A 19,643-nucleotide genomic window follows, 5' to 3' on the forward strand; every position below is an offset into this window, starting at 1 on the left:
AAAATAATTCAAAAACGAATATACAGAAAATGTGAAGACACCATCAGTGATACCCAATTCGGCTTTAGAAACGGCTTGGGAACAAGAGAGGCCCTTTTCTGTTCTCAGATCTTATTTCAAAAATGTATTGACCAAAACAAGGTAATATTCATTTGCTTCATCGACTTTGAGAAAGCATTTGACAAAGTCCAACATGCTAAAATGATTGTATTATTAAAAAGAATTGGATTAGATGGTAAAGACATCAGGATCGTTGAAAACTTATATTGGAACCAAAAGGCATCTGTTCAAGTTGATGACATTATTACAAACTCCATTAACATCAAACGAGGAGTAAGGCATGTGTGCTGTCACCTCTTCTTTTTAACATCTACTCAGAAGCCATATTTCAAAAAGTCTTGGAAGGAAGAAAGGAAGGGATTAGTGTAAATGGTGAAATCATCAGTAACATCCGATATGCCGATGATACAGCTCTTCTGGCTGACAATATTCAGGATCTTCAAAATCTTTTGGAGCTAATAAATGCAGAGAGTGAAAAAAATGGGATTAAAAATAAATATCACCAAAACTAAATTCATGGTCATAAGTAAGAAACCAATTATTAATTTAGCACTTTCTTTAAATAGGAAACAAATAGAAAGAGTGCAAAGTTTAAATATCTCGGATGCTGGTTAAATGAAGATTGCAATCCAGAAATGGAAATAAAAGTTAGAATTGAAATGGCAAGAAAAATTTTTCTCTTGATGAAATCAACACTGTGTAACCACAGTTTAAACTTAGAGCTTGGAGTACGCATGGTTAAATGCTATGTATGGTCTGTACTGCTGTACGGTGCAGAAACATGGACCTTGAAGACAACATCAATAAAAAGACTTGAAGCCTTTGAGATGTGGTTATACAGAAGAATGTTAAAAATCCCATGGACAGCAAAAACGTCCAATCAGGAAGTACTGAAACAAATGGGGAAATCACGTGAACTTTTAGATACCATAAAAAGAAGGAAAACTGTATATCTTGGTCACCTACTTCGTAATGAAAAATATAAGATACTTCAATTGATTATAAAAGGGAAGATAAATGGAAGAAGAGGACAAGGAAGACGAAGAAAATCTTGGCTGGCAGATATCAGACAGTGGACTGGTATGAACTCTGAGAGACTGCTCAGAATAGCTGAGAATCGCTCAAAATTTGCCAAGGTGGTCGCCAACCTCCGATAGGAGATGGCACTCAAAGAAGAAGATATATATATCAGTGGAGTGGCGTGCCCATTTAGGTTGGGTGTGCTGTCGTGTGGCTTATGCAACCCATACTAAAAATTCATGTCAATTTGACCGCATAATTTTATTGATTTCTGAAAGTTTTAAGAGTGCATAGCGCATCAGCGCTCATCTTAATTTATCCAATGCAATTAATTGTAGGATAACTTTAAATACTTTAAGTTATCAATTAATATACTTTTAAATATGGAAAGTACAAAGTTCAAATGAGCAACAGCTATGCTTCACCTGCAGATTTATATGAGAAGCACAAAAGTTTTAAGCTTCGTGGTGAGATGAGATTAGATTATCATTGACAAATACTTGAGTGAGATACGGATAATTTGAATTTTAATACGATTTTTAAATACACTCATATCATACGCACAAAAATCAGAAAAGTAATCACTTGGAAAATTATTTTTACGGATTCGATCAAAGAAATGCTGAAATAACTCGTTTTACTCACTTATTTATATACAGGTTCCAACCTGATCCACTATAATCAAACAATCCGCTAAACTTCTGGCAGAAAACGGACATAGTACATGAAAAAGAAATGAGAAAAATAGATGCAATATTCTCCAGGAGGAATGCAATCAGGAGGTTGTATTAATCGAGGTATAAAATCCATCAGAAACCGAAGTATTAAACGCCTTCTAAAGTAGTGATATTCGACCTAAAATGTTGAACTATGGCAGTGGTGTCCAACTTTTCCCCTCCTTATAGTGCGATATTTAAAGATAGATTTGTTTCTCAACAGCGCGATTCGAGATTTAAAACTTGTGTAGCTCAGTGAAAGTAGCTCTTGCATCCTCTGCGCTAGGTCGCCCGAAGGTAGACTTAAGTTCAAGTGTAGTCGCTCTCTGGAGAAACTTTTTCTAAGCTTATTTTCGACTGGTTCCCGACTTAGTGGATCTCAGATATGGCAAGAGGGAGTTCTTTTCTCTTCCCGGAAACTCGGGTTTTTTCGTCCCATAAACTCAAGAAAATCGACAGAAGAATCCACCTAATTTCAGACAGTAACATATCCTGTTACGGTTAGGTCCAAGAGATGGCAACATCTGTTTGCCCATCTCTTCGTTGAGAGACGGGCAAACAGATGTTGCCGCTTATAATTAGTGATTTCCTCGGGCCAGCTATCTCTGATTGGCTACCATTGGAGATGTAACTGCGCACTCAGCCTCCAAAACCTAGAGAGTGTTAAAAGGTCTCGCCTATTCCCTATAAGGGAATAAAAGGCGTTAGTTGATTATTTATCACTTACTTTTTTTAAATACCTTACTTTTGGTTTTAAATGCTCACTTCAGAAAATATTGGAATTACAGTGTCACTATAAAGTCTCATATGTTTGCCACAACGAGAGTCACAGTCTTTTAAATTCGTTTATTTTCGCTTATTTTAGTGTCGGATTTTCATGGTTTTCTTGAAATAATGAACAAATTTTAAAATGCTGTTTTAGTTCACTTTCATCGCGGGCCGTATAACAAATGTTCGAGGGCCAGACGCGGCCCCTGGACCACAGGTTGCACCACCATTGAACTATAGTTAGTAGCAGAAAAGTTTTGAAGCTGTCAAAGTGATTCAAAAGTTTAGTCATAGTCACAAGCTCGAATTCCAGATTATTTATTGAAGTCTAGTTCTCATAGTGATTTAAATAAAATAATAATATATCCTCTAAAGTCTTTTAACCCTAACTGTGCATCCAGGCCTTAGTGATAGGTGAGCTCAAGTTTGACATGATTCAAGTCTTTCTGGGAGAGTATCGCCAATAATTGCTGTCATCTCATCGGCTTAAAATCATAATAGATATATATTATTTCTGAAATAGAGTGAGTTCTGCGATCTATTTTTTGAGTTAGTTAAATATCTGAGTTTCCACTAACTTGGAAAAACTGGCTGAAGAAAGACCAACATACTTCCGTGGCATTATTTTTAACCATTGATAGAATTGTTGTTGTTGTTGCCTGCTGTTGTTTGGTATTGCTTAAATTTCAGAAGGGAATTTACATTTTTGACAAATGAAACAAAAAAAGCCACCAAGTAGTTACTTCCAAATTAAAGCCAACCTCTTGCTTACTGAGTGCATGATTCGTTTCATCATGTTATTATTACATGACACCTCTGAGGACTCATCGTGTGAGGGCACACTACTCCTACAACTTATCCCTTACTTAATCCTTCAACTACATGACACCACCACCATCAACATACAGTGCCATCTACAGCCCACCACCACCAGAATATATTGTCTGTAAATTGTATGTTCTCATGACCGATTTGTTTGTATGTTGGATGAAAAAACTTGAGTTTCCGGAAGGAAAAACCCTATTACTTCCGTAGATCGGATAACTCATCTTCTATTAAAAAAGTCCAGATAGAGATCCCTCTCGTGGTGACGAGAGAATCGAACACAATTCTTTTCCAATCGAAAAGTATCGTTCATCCAATTGCGCGCGGCGCTTAACTTATTTACGTAAAGCTGGTTAAATGGTAGAGAAAAATGGTGGAATTCGGTAAGTGATACGATTTGCAATGCTGTCTCTGAGACAGTTTACTTTCTTTTTCTTCTTTTAAAATACTGATCTAAGTTCTCATCTAATTGGTCAGCGGACTTTAAACAGCATAAGGAAAAGTTATATTCTAAGCTTTGTACGAAGTGGTTAAACGACGCTATTTGTAACCTTTGAGATCTGTAAACCTTAACGTTGCTTAAAGGTTACCAGATAATCTTAAGCAAAGAAAGATATAACTACATTCCAAATTTAGCTGAAAATGTTGAACGCTGAGATCATTAGAGGAAAAGATCGCATTGGTCTATGTAGATAAGATCTTTATCTTTTGCGAATTAACTAGTTGTTTTAGTTCGATGAGACTAAATTTTTTGAGAGATCTTCTGAAGTATCTGAGGCGAAAGGAATTCTTTATAATTTCGGTCTCTCTCCTTTGATTAATATGAATTTTTATTAAAACTTTAAGCTATGTAGAAAAAACTACATCCTTTGGATATATTTGAACGAAGTGGAAATCGGTTTCACAATGTGGTCTATCGAGATGACTGAGAAGGATGCAACTTCCCCCCCCCCCATCTTATTAGACCGAAATTCCCAAGTGAGAATAAACGATGTCAGACATAACTATGTGGTATTACTAATTCAGCAGAAATCAGCGATGCGGTCTGTAGAGATGCTCGCGTGGGAAGAGGAAGTTGGGGGAAAAAAAAGAAGACCCTGTTTGTCATTTTTGAATATTTTTCAAAGTGGTCTAGTTTTCTTAGTAATTAGATTTAACGCTTGGCTGCAGCATTGTTGTCTCGTTGAATATTTCTATTAAATAAAAAGGGACGATCCGGTAATACCAAGAATCGAAGTTATTAGAGACAGCAACGAAAGCAACGATCATTTTGTTCAACATTCGAGAGAACAAATTTAAACAATTCTTCTCTAATAATTTCAACCATTAGACAAGATAACAGAGGACAAATTGTCAAAGATAATAACAGTAATTCGAAATTAAATCTCATGGAAAAAACTATTCATAATTTTTTAAAAACTATTTTAAAACTACTTTTAAAAATTTGTAAAAAACTGTATGTATATATATATATATGAGATGAATAGATGGACAAATAAATTTCTACCAAGAGGTGCTTATTAGTCATTCATAAATGATCTCGCACTTTTTTGGGGAATTTTTTGTCTCCATGTCATGAAGCTTTACATTCCTTGCTTCTTCATGTTATGAATATTTTACAAAAAATAAAAATTTAATTAAATCAAATTAAATAAATAAATCTAAAAGCAAATAAATAACACTAAATATATGAATAAATATGTAAAAATAAATACATCAAAATATGAAAACAAATAAATAAAAATTCATAAAAGTTTCACCTTTACATTTTATAGATAAGTTTATTACTACTTTCGTACAATCAATAATTAGTATGATCACTGAAACACTTCATATATTCAGTATTTTTTTATGAATTTTTGTTTACAAAATTTGAAATTGGAAGTTTGCTTCTTGCAAAAATTCTTGGACTTGCTGAGAAATTCAAATTTTTTTTTTGTTAGTGTTGTTTTTGTTTAATAATGACTTTTATTAATATAATTTATTTTTCTTTTCACTAATAACCTTTATTTAATTCATTAATTCGTATTATCATTAAAAGTGTAGGGCCAGACCACCCAGGATTCAACTCACAACTTTGCTAGCCCAGATTTATAATAGATAGGAAGAGAATCAGGAAGTATTCAGAGAAGATCTACTAAATGCAGCGGGAGTTATATCATGATAGCCACAAGAATCGGCTGATTTACTGAACTTGTAGAATTTATCTATTAAGAGATGGGAGAAGATGGACGGAACTGAATTTTATGAGTTATCTCAGGGAATAAATACGAGTAGGACAGATAACAGGCGTATCTCAATCGCTCGGATAAATTAAGTTAAGGTAGAGGATACACAGGAGAAGAAGAAGAATAAGAGAGAACAAATGATTTCATTCTTTTACAGAAGAATTATAGAAGCAGAGAATTTAAGTAGCTTTAAGAAGTTTTGCATTTGGAGAGAACGCAATATGAAAATTTTTTAGGCTATACTGGATGTCGGCGGTAATAAAGTTATGAGGAAATGAATACCGGAAAGAGTATTTCATATAAAATTATGTCTGGATGCCATTTAGATGATATTGAAATCAAGATACGTCCAAGTAGGCCTTAAAATACTGACTTCCAGAAACCGACACTTCCTAAGATGGCTAGGTATTGAGAAATACAAGAACTCATACGCAATTCAATAAAGTTTTTTTTTCCCGACATATAGAGAGCTGCATGTCATGGATTTTTCAAGGAAGAGCTACAGACACATGTATTTATTAACAACAACGAAGACACCATCGGTTGGCATCAGGTCAAGGTAATATAGAACCTGGCAGTGGAGCAACATAAACCAGTCCTGTGGAATGATGAACTTGTCTGGATATGGCGGATTCCTTTCATAGAGTATTCTTTTTACTTGAATGTATTGTATTGTATTGTATCATGAACGATGAGCTTGAACATGGCGATGTAATGGTGTAATATCGCTTCGTGCCATGGATTGCGTCCACTTATTAAAGTGCATGCGATAATGACTGCTAGCTTCTATATTGTTCTGGACAATTATTAGTATCCACACTGGAAATTTTATAGTGCATGCCATTACGCCGCACGCGAGGTTTGAAGAACTAAGACTATGAGGTCAGCATAACTGTCTGTTAACTATGTTTGTTCTCTGAATGCTTACCCATTTCCCTTAATGGAGGTGTTCCTAATAATGTGGCCACTCGGTGTATATAAGGTATTAATTAACCTATCCTCTAGCCACAATACCATCGACTCCTTCTTAAAGCTACATAGATTCTCCGTTCCTGTTGCTGAAGATTATTCAACATATTTTCAAACCTAACAGTAAAGAATACATTTTGTACATATGTTCTCAATATTTTCTTCACTATCGTTTTGGTATACTCTCTAGTACAGTCATTCTTCAACCAAATGCAACAATGTACTACACTTTATCTTGTGTATGTCCTGGATTAACGTTATAAAATCAATTAAATCCTTTCTCCATCTCCTGTTACATAAAATACCATTTTAATTACCCAACTGATTCTCATAATACACTTATTCATTCTTCTCTGAACACCATCGATTTTCTTGCCCTCTATTAAGGAGAATAAATCTGGGAGACTTAATCCAATATTGGCCTGACCAGAGACTCGCATAATTATCACAGCTTTCCTTCTCTCATATGGCTGAAGTTTATTTTAATTAAGCTTACACTGTGTTGAGCTTTACTAATACAATTTCTGAACTTGAATTCTCTACCTGCCAAAACAGCCAAATCCTTGTATTCATTAAAGTTTTCTAAAGTCTATTCATTCAACTTATATTTAATATTATCGTCTTAATGAATCACATATACCTGCATTTGTTCACAAAAAAAATTTAAACCCAGTTACTTGTTCGTTCTTCTTTTAAAACCATGCTATAAAGAAATTAGGTGATCCAAATAATTAATACTCTATCCAGCTTCACAACATCAGCAAGAAGAGAGGTTTTAATATTTGAACCTCAATCACATAAATATATTAAACAACAAGGGCCCTAACCCCTAATCACGAGCCATGGGTAATTCCTCTTCTAACTTCCTGGCTATTTTGCAAATCCGTAACCTCTAAACACTACTTCCTGTTGTTTATCTCTCATCAATTTTCCTCCCTGTTTGGCATTAGTAAGTTTCTTATGTGGAACGCTATCAAACGCTTTGTTAAAATCCAAATAAAGTGCATCCTATCCATTACGTTTCGATTTATATCCTCGTGACGTCATCATGAAGAGAAAGCTGATTTGTCATAATCGATCTTAAATGATGGAAATCATGTGGTGCCATATTCGACAAGTGACCCCTATCAAGGAATTCTGGATACGATTTCTAATTAATTTTCCCATTACTTTGACTTTATAAGATTAACGAATCTTATACTCATAAGATTCACTGGTCGATAATTCTCAGCTCTATATGCAATACGCTCCCTCCCTCTATGAATAACACATGGAAAATTTCCATCAGAAGGTACTACTCTCAATCTCAGCGATTCATTGGAGATTATCAAAAGCGCATTAATTAATTCTGATACACACTTTCTTACCACTAAACGAAACATGTCATTCCTACCTTAAACAATATCAACTGCCAAATCATTTATGACACCAACAGTTCCCCCTCGTGTTTTAACTCGATCAGAGAAATTTTGAATGCCAATCAATGTTTCCTGTTTTTACTGAAAAGAGTTCCCATATACTTGTATATGTGAATATATGCTAGTATGTGGTAGTATTATTGTAGTACACTAAACATATTTCCATCCTCGATTTTACAGATTCCATGATTATTATGTACTAAACAGTCTCGAACTTCTGTTCCAAATAACCATTCAACATATCATCGATCGGAGAGTCTAAATATTTCCTGATAAGCAATTGCATCTCCTTCTCCTCTCTCTCTCTCTCTCTCTTTTGATATTAATTTAAGAAAACTTGGCAGCGGTATCTACTATACGATTGTAAGAATACTGCCGATTCCTTATCTAAATAGCATGTCTCTAAGAAATTTCTGGAATATATTTAGAAGGATCGCCCCTCTAGATCCATCACTCTTCAGAGGAGGGGATAACAGAGGAAGAATAATTTGTTGCTAATTTCCTACTTGCTCACACAATTCATTTATCCAAGTAGATAACGTAGAAGTCTCAATATCCATTCCACAGCGACATCACTTAAAGATGTGGGGAATTTTGAGAGCTCAAGTGAGCGACCAGAGCCGGATTTATCCTTTTTTTTTGGATACCTTAGCAAGTTAAACTCGAAGCTCCTGACTTAAGATTTTTTTAATCATTTGCGACTCATTTTTGATGTGGCCTCTAGTTATAACTTAGTGCACCTTACTATGAACCCGGCCTTGGGTGGGCCCAACGAAGGCTCTGAAAAGCTCGACAAAAAAAAAAAAAAAAAAAAAAAAAAAAAAAAAAAAAAAAAAACCTCTCAAGGTCTCAAAGAAACCATCGAAGACTTGTTGCGGAGGCCCCAAAAATTGCACTTGCTCCATTGAAGACTGTTTCGTTTCCTCACCTAAAGTTTCTTACAATTAGGGTTGATAGATGAAAGGAATAATGAATGAAAAGAGATAAACTGAGGGTGGATTTGCTCATTGTTTAATGAGCATCTAATTTGCTCACTGAGAATTGATAATAATTTCGAACACTGTGCTATGGTTTATATTCCTAAACATTCTCAACGTACTCAAGAGATGGCGCCACAGTGAAGCTGCCCTTGAAAGGCTACATGACGTCACAACAGTATGGATACAAATCACTAAGGGTAACGCTTGCTGTCGGCGTCGGAAGCTCTGAATGCACACCATCTGCATCCGACCTACAGCCCCCCTGGAAGCTACAAGATATTAGAACGTTCACATTATCGACAAGGTGAGCTCAGTTTTTTTTTTTCCTTTACTAACTAACAATGTAGAAGTAGGTGGCAGTTACGAAAGATGTTTATGGAATGTTTTTTGGATTGTGGGGTACATTGGTTAGATCGAAATATCCACGCTTTTTCTTTGTGTGATGCCGAACTCGGAGAGTGGCGTTTTCCGTTGTAAACAAAGGGAGGCCAAAACCGATTCAGACGTAACGTAAAGGGAGCACTTCACAGATATATATATATATATATATATATATATATATAGAGAGAGAGAGAGAGGTTTACCAATATTGTCATTCTAAAGGCAAACAATTGAAACACATCAATCAATCTTCTGCCAACTGCTTCCTACGTTCAACATTGATTGATTGATAAGTTGATGTTATAAAGGAATCAGTTCATCCATGCGGATCTTTTATAGCAAAAGCCGCTTTGTAAAAATCTTTTTTGAATACTTCTTAGCCAAATCAAGAATTGTTTAACAATTAACACGAACTCGATTAGAATAGTAATATATATATACTAATCGATAAATAAATAAATAATAAATGGACACAAAATCAACGGATATTCCGTATTGGACATCCTTATCTGCTTTTTAAGATAAGGATGTCCAATTTTATGCACGTCTTTCTTGCAATTTTTTTATGATTATTCCATTTCGAAAATTTCTGCTTCGTTTTGTATTAGCGAGTATTCTTAAATGAATACTAACGATTTTGTTCTTCATTTGTTGACTAGTTAAAAACAAAGAATTTATTTATTTAAAGAAAATCTTATTATAATTCTGTTTTCAAACAGTAACTGTCGGTCTATAATTGGATTTTTCTTTTCTTGGGCGTGAAAGTAGTAATTAAAATACAGGAGCACCTTTTTCAGATTCCTTGTTAATATCCATCACTTTGTGTGTGAATATATATATTTGTGTGTGTTCATGTGCGTGCTGCTTTATTTATTATTATTTTTTTTTTTAAGAACATGATAAGGAAAGAAAGACAAGTAAAGTGATTCAATGAGTTCGATGTTGTGCAATAAGTCACGAACATCTTGTCACCCCCTTGTATAAATACCGGTTCCACAACCAAGTCAGTGCGAGGTCAGTAACTTGGGTGTTTGAAAAAAGTTTATTGGCAATCAGATACAAAACAATGATTGTCTGCGATAGTAAATTCCATCCTCCCGCCCTGCGTGACAAGAGATTCTAGTAATTATGATGACGAGTGATCTAAGCACCCCTATGTAGGAGTTCTAAATATAGCCACCAGCATCCCATGTTACAGAGGATTGCTTGGCGATCATACCCGAGAAATAAATAGCTCAGACATGTAGGAATGTATGTATCTACCTATGCCTTACCTTTGTGGATCGATAGCGATTATCAGTTAACGCTTCTCATTGCCTGCTAGAATATGCTTCTCCAACGACAGAGAGAGAGAGAGAGAGCTAGGTGTGCAAGAAGCTAGGAACCAGACATTGACCCAAGCGGTTGCATAGCAACGCATTCACTGAACAAATTGTAAGAGAAATGGCATAATACATTATTTGTGCATAAAAGGCATCAACGAAATGTACGGTTTCCATGGTAACAAGCCTGTTAAACAATTCATAAAGATTTGCTTCGTATGGACACGTTAACAAAATAATTTCCGTTGAATATCAGATGAAGATTAATTCTTGCAGAGTTAATACACACTGTATTTTTCGTTTTCTATGAAAGAAAAGTACACTGTGTATGTCTGTTCTATTTTTTTTTTACGAATGTCATAATTAAAGCGATTTAATTCTGCATATTTTATAGATTTAATGTCTATATTTAATCATGAGAATTTAACTTTAAAAAAATAACATTTATAGATAATGTAAAGCGCCAAATCCTGTCATGTATCCTTAAGGGGTGTACAGGATAGTATGATAGTACTACATGAAAGGTTTTCATAATTACAAACTTCTCAGTAATAATTTCCCTCCAAATTAGTCCGTTGTCTGTTAGGACTCCAATATTGTCGGGTCTTACATTTCGGTCTTCTAAGGTATGTCTTACTAGATGAATCCACCTAGATCTTGGTTTATCATTGAGTCTTTTTCGAGCAAATCCTGCCATCAAACACCTGTTTCGCTAACGTTTCCTTTCCTATTCTGTTCAAGTGACCGTGTTATCTGAGATTAGCTCTGCTCACACATCCTTGAGTACTAACGATATTAAGTTCTTCTCTAATATCTTCATTTTTATTATGATCCTGGCCATTGATGCCATCCGCTAATTCCCTTAATTTTTCTCAAAATGTTCATATTTGTACTCTCTAAATATGACGAAGTGTTTTATTTAACCCAGCTTTCAGATCCATCATTTCTTCAACTCGATTGTTTTATTCCAAGTGCACAAGGATTCGGATCTATTTCCAACTTTATACCATGGCACATTTTTTAGGACAATTTACTCCTTTAAAATTTCCAGATAAATGTATATTTCTATTTTTATTTCTATAATTACATAAATTATTTTCCATGCTATCATATTTTAAAATCATAACATAAATCAATAATTTATGGTATTTATTTTTATGACTTTAATTTTTAGCGATATTGATTTTTTTTTTGATCAATTTGGTCTAAAAGGACAAAATTTTATCCTTTTAGACCAATAATTTTGAAACCATAATGTTGGCATTCGGCATGAGTACCACTGGGTTGAGTTGTCTGGAGTTATAAGGCTAGTTATTATGTCTGCTACTGTCGTGTGTTGTTCTGGTCGGCTTACCTGCATTGCGGGATGAAAAACCCGAGTTTCCGGAAGAAAAACCCTGCTACCTCCGTATGAGCTTCCAGTATGAATAAAGATTCTCTGTGTACAGAATATTAGTTATGCAGTATTATTTTAAACCACGAGTGATGGTTCTGTGTAGACAAGTAACTTTAATTTAAATATTGTCATGTCGGAGTTTACATATGATTAATCATGTAGTTAGATACCCCTCAACAGAGCACTACACACCTTCTGTATTACGTTGGTTAAACAATCATAGAACCCACAGCCAAAACATATTACTCATACTAAAATCAATGCAATGCAACAAGCCTACTAAGTGATAATCAGACATTGATAGCTTTGATAAGCTTAATCCCTTGTATTTCTTTCTTGATTAGGCAAACTACTTATAATATTACTTAGGACTTGGTTTCATTTTCTCAACATGAAGTCTCCCTTTTCCCAAGGGGATAATTTTATGGGAAGCACCTACAATCTTCTCATAATGTCCTACTAAGTATCTTTACTCGTTCGCCGTAATAAACTGGCATTATGATGTCCTCTCCCCCCTAGTTATTCGCTAGTCGTCTGACCTTTGGCGGCGCGTCATGCATACGAACTAGAGGGAGGAGACTATACAGAGAGGAGCGTTTTGGGGAAGAGCGGGGGGGGTAGGGTGAGAAGAAGTTGGGCATAACCGTGAACAAAGAAGTCCACCAACTCCCTTTGTTGTAAGCGAACAGACGTTCCGGGTCCTCGCATCGAATAAAGACCTTTCACTCTTTCCCCCCACTCCCACCCCCAAGAGAACGAACTCAGTGATGAATATGCCTTCACTTTACATGCTTGACGTATGAATCAGGGAGATTATGAAGGCTACCGTGAGACATCCCGAGGAATGCCTTTAGTAAAATATAGAGAGGTGACATTGGGGGAGGCTACAGAAATATCATAAAAGTTTAGCTTCAAAGCTCCTAAATTTCATAGAGACTTAAATATTTGACCTAAAAAAAGAAGCGGATATTTGGCATCAAAATTAATCTCTTTATGTTGATTATTTGCCAATAATCTTAATACTTTAAATATTTGTAAAAATATCATCTTATCGTTTTTCTTATATATATATATATAATTTTTTTTTTTTTTTCTGAGCTGTCCACTTTGTCATCGAAGTCATGTGATTACGTATATCTGTGATAAACATTTGTATTTAATGCCATAGTATCATTCTCAGTTAACGGGCTATAATTGCCAAAATGTTGTTATCCGGTACATGGCCTCTCAAGTCCCTATATCAATACGCCCTTTTCTTTTATTTATTTATTTTTTTTTTAAACATTGCCTGGCGGGGTATGAATCATCCTGTGACCGTGACCGTGTACTCCTTGTTCGTTGTTGCTGTCAAATCGATGCGGCTGACGGGGAGAGAAAAGACAGAGTGAAGCAGCGATTTGTGACTTCTTGGTACGATGACCTACAGAAATTCAACGCAATGTTAGATGTATGGTTAGAGGGAGAACGATCTTTAGAATTTTTTTGGAAAACGGTGAAATGCCTTTCTGAGGGTTCCAATTCTTTAGATAGGTATTGAATATTGACAAAGAGGGCGCTTCTGTCGGATTGAATTAGTATGCGAGAGCGGTTGCAGTTTTCTTTTGTTACATAAAGCGTGCGTAAATACATAGAAAACATGATCAGAGGAGGTAAGGGTGGAGCAGGAAGTGGGACCAAATCTCTCAGGTGGAGAGCCTCCATAATTGGTAGTTTTACCTGCCTGCAAGGTGATTAAAGATCATTTAAGTTATAATAAAAGAAAAACCCTTTGGTGCCAGAGGTTTGTCTACGTTGCTATAAACTTTTAGATTGGAAGAGTGGAAAGTTTTGCAAATTATACGCTATCTATAAATTGTCCAAAAACTACAGAGACCCACAATAGATCCGCTGTTGCCACACACTTAATTAAAATGTTTATAAGAAAAAGTTACTCACCATGTGAAGTATTTCCATTTCAGTCTAAGCTCCAGTTGACGATCACAATGTTGAATACGACAGTATAATAGATAGAAAAACACTGCTTCTGCTTATTTTATCCCTGGGAGATTTATAAATTTCCACTCAATGAAGCAAGTCTGGATTCAACGTCGATTACGACTGACGACTACTCCTTAATAACTAAAGTGAATAGAACTTATCGGAATGATGAATTGCCTGTCGTAAAAAGACAACGCAATACTTCCTACACAATCAGAGTACGCTGACCTCTAATTCCAAAACGTGTATTGAAGACTAATATAAAGAAGAAAGGAATAAAAGAAAGAAGCAATCTTATTACTTTAGGCAAATGTTGATATTCGTCGACATGTACTATAGGAAGAATTTGACAGCATCTTGTAGTACAAATCACAGCATGGGGAGATCTGTAAATACAGAGATTTATATACAATTATATATATTTACCAAGTGAACAAAGTGTCTTTCAATCAGAATAAAATAAAACTACATAGAACATCACACCAATAACGCATATCGCGTGTCAAAAATAATTCGAATAATATTTTTTAATTTGCCTCCTTCACACAAAAGGTTATACGCAAGCTTATAGTATTTTGTACCGCAGAATGTTTTAAATGTATCTTTTTTTTTTTATTATTTTTATCAATTATATATATTTTTTGAATTTTTACACGGTCTAGAAACCCTGTTCTAGTGACCAAACATGGAACTTTTTCAAACCACTCCAGTAAGTGGGGTAGGTGGTCTCACACCAAGCGATGAAAGTCATCGATCAAGCCCACGTGGAATTCGAGCCCACGGCTTTTTGGTTGGCGAGCGGATACGTTAAGCACTCAGCCAACTAGGCCGCCATTGATGATGATGATGACGATGACGACTTTATTCACACAACTAATACACAGTCAAAACAAGATATCATTCAAATAACAATTTGGCTGGTGATACCGAACAATTCAGATTCTACCCAAGAATCTAAGAACAGTCCTGTCAGGAAATGTGGACTGTTCCGAGTAGGGCCGTTTAGAATTGACCACATCTTATTTAGATCGTTGATGTTTAATTCTTGTAAATAGTTAGATAGCTTCTTTGAAATTGCACCGATAATTATTGGGATAACTTTGGTGTGTTTAAGCCACAGCCGATCGACTTCGATTGCCAGTTTCGATATTTAGTAATATTTTCCAGTTTATTATTATTTTTATTATTATTTCCCCATGGGGTCCCGTCCTCAAGAAAGACCCTGCACTGACTGGATTTAACGCCACTTAACTCAATCCATAAAAATGTATACTGTCTGTTAACTGCGTGTCAGACTTTTTTTTTTTTTTTTTTTGTTAACTTAGGCTATGAGGATAACGTATAAAGTCTGTTCCGGCTGGGTTTGCAGGATGATTTACGAGTAAGAAAACTCCGCTTTTGTTATGTTATGTTAACTCGTTTTTTAGTTTAAAAAATAAAATAAGATAATTCCTTCCAACTGCGCTATTTTTACAGAATTCATTTTAATTGCTAGATGTACTGAAATTATGACCCGGAGAGCGACTTTTTTTTGGGGGGGAGGAGGACAAGGGAACTACTAAAATTCGAAATATAATTCATATTTTGCGTCTTTTGAATATGTTTTTTTATACAATACAATATTAAAATATTATACATCTTTTTGAAAAACGTTGATTTGTAACTCAAAACTTTTTAAAATGATTTTTAGGCAATAAACCTTAAGGTTTAAAAAAAAAACATATCTATATACATAGATCTCTATAGAAACCTTTTCCCTGTCGTATACTCTCACTGATTGAAATTAAAAAAAAAAAAAGTGCTATTAAAAGCAAGGCCAAACTCTAAGCTATCTGGTACCTGCAAATTCCCAACTTATCCGCCATACAGTATTAAGTTATTACAATTTTTATAGTGGCTACAAGTTCATAAAAATTACGTCCTTATATCTAATGGGTATCACCTGAGTCACTCAAAAATAACTTTTCTGCCGGTGGTTTAACGATGTGTGGGCTAACCAGTGACAGCTTCCCACCCTGTCATGGTCTACTAGAAAGGTCGATACGGATCACGACGGCAACCAATAGCAGTAAAGTACCCTAAACATAGGTCGGTTGACGGAGAAAAGCAACGTTATGTGACTTGGAAGCAGAATTAGGTTCACACCTGCCTTACTGAAGGGAAATAAACCACCAGGTGGAAAGGGAGCGAGGGGGGGGGGGGCAACTTTTTTTTTTTTTTTTTTCAACACATTATTTGTCTGATCATGATTATCAGCGAGAGACATCTTTGGGAAAGCGACATGCCCCTTCCTTACATTCAACAGTCGGTTGTAGTATTTACAACAGTTACATTTATAAAACAGAAGGATCAGTTTACATTAATTTCACTGTTATATCCTTTAACATAAGGATATGTATCTGTCTGTTTTATGCTTACGAATAGGCTAACACCGTACCTTTCTGGCTTTAGAAACCAAGGTGGTTAATTCTTATTTTTCATCTGCATATTACGTGTGTTCTTCTAGTTCGGTTTGCCTGTTTTGTGGAATGAAAATTCCCGAGTTTCCTGGAGAAAAAACATTTCTCCTCCGTATGAGGCAGGTTCATTTACATTGAACTGAAAAGCCCTGAGAAAGAGGATTTTTCGCGTCCTAGACAGGTTCGAACTAAGTTTTTTTTTTTTTTTTTAATTTGGATTTATAGACTGTCCACTGTATCGTTTAGGTAATACATACATTTGTGAGTCCAAATATTATGATCACCTACTTAGCAGCATGTTGGGCCTCCTTTGGCTGAGATAACCGCTTGAATTCTTCTTGGCATTGACCACACTAGACTAGTGCTTCCCAAACTTATGAATGCAATGGTCCCTTTGGAAAAATTTAAATATTTCACGGCCCCCAGTCAAAAAAAAATCGTAATAGACATATATTATTATAATATTTATTGTATTTATATTCAATACAAAACAGCGAATATTGCAAAAATCAAATGCAAATATTACATTTTTAGCATCTTACATAAACATTTGACATGGCACATTATCTTATATTTTTATATAGATAGATTTTATATATAACTAATATTCATTAAGTGCCGAAATACGCATGGAACAAAATTTGTGAACCAACCAATGTGTGATTTTTTCCATTAAAATATAAAAAATAACAGAAAAGAAATAATTAATAATAAAAATTAAATACGCTTCTTTTAGGATAAAAAAAAATCTACTTAGTCTTAAAACGTTTTAAATTTGTTTTCATTATTTCATGCCCCCTCAACAAAACTAATGTCCCCCAAGGGGGCCCGCGGCCCACAGTTTGGGAAGCACTGCACTAAACTATGGAAAGTGTCCTGAGTTTTCTGGAACAACTAGACAGAATAACGTCTCGAAGGTCAGTGACGTACTGGCGTCGATCGGCGGATGCTGTATTCTCCTGATTTAATTCACATCGCACATTTGTCTTACATTGTCACCATGTAAGGCAATACCTGGTCCGAAGCAATCCACGAGGTAAGAATTTGCAGTAAAGGTGTGTTCGTTGGGGATGAGAGGATGTTCAGTGATATCCGTGAGAACAATCCCTATACCAGGATACCACCACCCGCCTGTTTTCGACCGACCGTGCCGTCTGGTTGCCCAGAAACAGATTGGATGTTCATAATGTTTTGACTCATGAGTGTATATTTGATTCTAGTCCTGAACAGCCCCAGTGCATTGCTCAGAAAATCAATACTTAGAATTTAAAGTGGATGAAGAATCAATATTTTCATACGTATCAGAATTGCTTCAGTCGTGGCTTCCGTCCTTAAACCAGAAGGCTAGAACAATAATCCAACCAAGGAAAATGAAAAGCAGAAAAATACAAATCATCACGCTTAGCGCTCTTACAATTCCAGACATCAGTGGATGAAAGTGCTTGTTCGAATGTTGCTCTACAGGAGAAGAAGAAATCAATACGCGATTATTATTCAAATCTATCGGAGAACTAACAAATCTACAGCGTAATTAAAAGAATGACTGACGAGGAAGAGATCGAAACCGTTTGGGGAGATGATTAGTCTATCTTAGTATTCTGCTAGGCAGGAAAAAAAAAAAAAAACCAATTTGTGTGATTTAGAAATAACAGACATCTTAGCATCGTTACCTACTGAAATCAGTTCAGCTGAAAAAAGAGAATCACTTGAAATTGTGAACATTAAAATATCCGAGGAAGATAACTTCGCTGTTAGGAAAGTTGGTCTGGAAAGGAAAGAAATCAAAAACTTTCAGAATGGTTGGCTGAACAGAACGAATGTATTTGATAACATGAAACAAAGAGATTTTCTGGCTGATGAAGATCGCAAAGTAGATATTCTAAGTCGGGCGCTCTCTGAGTTAGGAAGATGCCTTCTCTGAAACGACAAGAGTCAAAGAGTGTGAATTTTGGAAAACTGAGGTGAGCAGTACTGGATGAAACTGGAAGTTGTGTGGACGTTTCTTTAATGAGAAGTAAATAAGGTTTGGCAGATTTGAGAGGGAAATTAACATCACTGAGATTGAAACTGACATCCTGTATATTTGTGAAGGGATTCAGGAGGGTTTAGGGAAGTTTTCCTATTTCTCCTTGCTCTACCTGTCATGATTAATGTCTAAGTTGAGTTGAAATTGGAAGGAAAGCGGAATGTATACAATAAAGAGTGTGTCCATATGTAAAATTTACTCATTTCCTATGCGAATCATGGTCACGGTACAATTCTCCCATACACCACCTGGCTACTCTTCGGACACATCTGGCAGAATAGCGGCCGAAAACTTATTCTAAGCTCACCCGGAGGCTAGCACCATTAGGTTCGGTTCAGTATACTACCTAGCAGCCGGTCTGTAGAATAATCGTTTAAAAGCTGTACTGTTGAGTCTCTCTCTCTCTCTCTCTTTCTCCATGATACTCGCAACTCTGAAATATCACCCATATTGCATTCAAAAAGAAATTGCATAAACGTAAACGGGAAAAACTCCCGTTTACGTTTGGACTAAAACAGGACTAGACGTGCTAGACGAGAACAAAGTGGTATTAATTCGGAGAATGAAACTCACCGACTACCTAGTAACGCCTTGTACTGCAGAGGCTTAGCCTTTCCTTTGAGGTGAAAGGTGTGGACGCCACACTTCGATCACTGCCTACTGTACGTTGGTTCGCTCCTAGATAATTTAAAACAGTCTCATGGATTAATGCCTTTATCTAGGGAATATATCTAGGACTATTAACAGCACCAATGTAGCGTGGGAAGAGAATTTCCTTGCTACACACAGATCATACTTCATCTTGGTGAACATAGGATTGAACGTTAGTTCCATTAGAATCTCAGACATCCAAGATTTAGACTTAGTGGGAAGTTCACATTCTAGAATACCGAATTACTTTTTCCTCGAATTTAACTATTGCCTTGAACAATGAAAGACATTACGGAAACTAAAGTTAGTGTATGGTCCAGAGGAATAGCAACTTTGCGTTCCTGCCAATCTGTAAATATCTTTAGATAGTAGATATGATTTTCATAACATAGTATGAAATCTTCCTGCTTAGTGAAGACTGAATGGTTTGGAAACGTTCTGTGTTCA

The 19,643-nt window shown here is 35.6% G+C and overlaps 2 protein-coding genes across 2 annotated transcripts in view; one reads left to right on the top strand and one right to left on the bottom strand.

Annotated features, from left to right (window-relative positions):
- Window positions 1–19,643, bottom strand: part of LOC150105915 (KICSTOR complex protein ITFG2-like) — a 105,341-nt gene that overhangs the window by 78,740 nt on the left and 6,958 nt on the right. Inside the window, exon 2 of the mRNA XM_090394402.1 lies at window positions 14,019–14,446. Coding sequence (XP_090250528.1) covers window positions 14,019–14,036 — 18 coding nt within the window. The 5' untranslated portion in view covers window positions 14,037–14,446. The remainder of the gene's footprint in view (window positions 1–14,018; window positions 14,447–19,643) is intronic.
- LOC150105916 (neurotactin-like) overlaps window positions 9,189–19,643 on the top strand; it is a 66,594-nt gene continuing 56,139 nt past the window's right edge. The window contains exon 1 of the mRNA XM_090394400.1: window positions 9,189–9,288. The gene's annotated coding sequence lies outside the window, so the exon portion shown is untranslated. The remainder of the gene's footprint in view (window positions 9,289–19,643) is intronic.

Source organism: Typopeltis vanoorti, chromosome 6 (genome assembly GCF_054136105.1).
Source record: "Typopeltis vanoorti isolate ZY-2024b chromosome 6, IOZ_Tvanoo_1.0, whole genome shotgun sequence".
NCBI classification, from domain to species: Eukaryota; Metazoa; Arthropoda; class Arachnida; order Uropygi; family Thelyphonidae; genus Typopeltis; species Typopeltis vanoorti.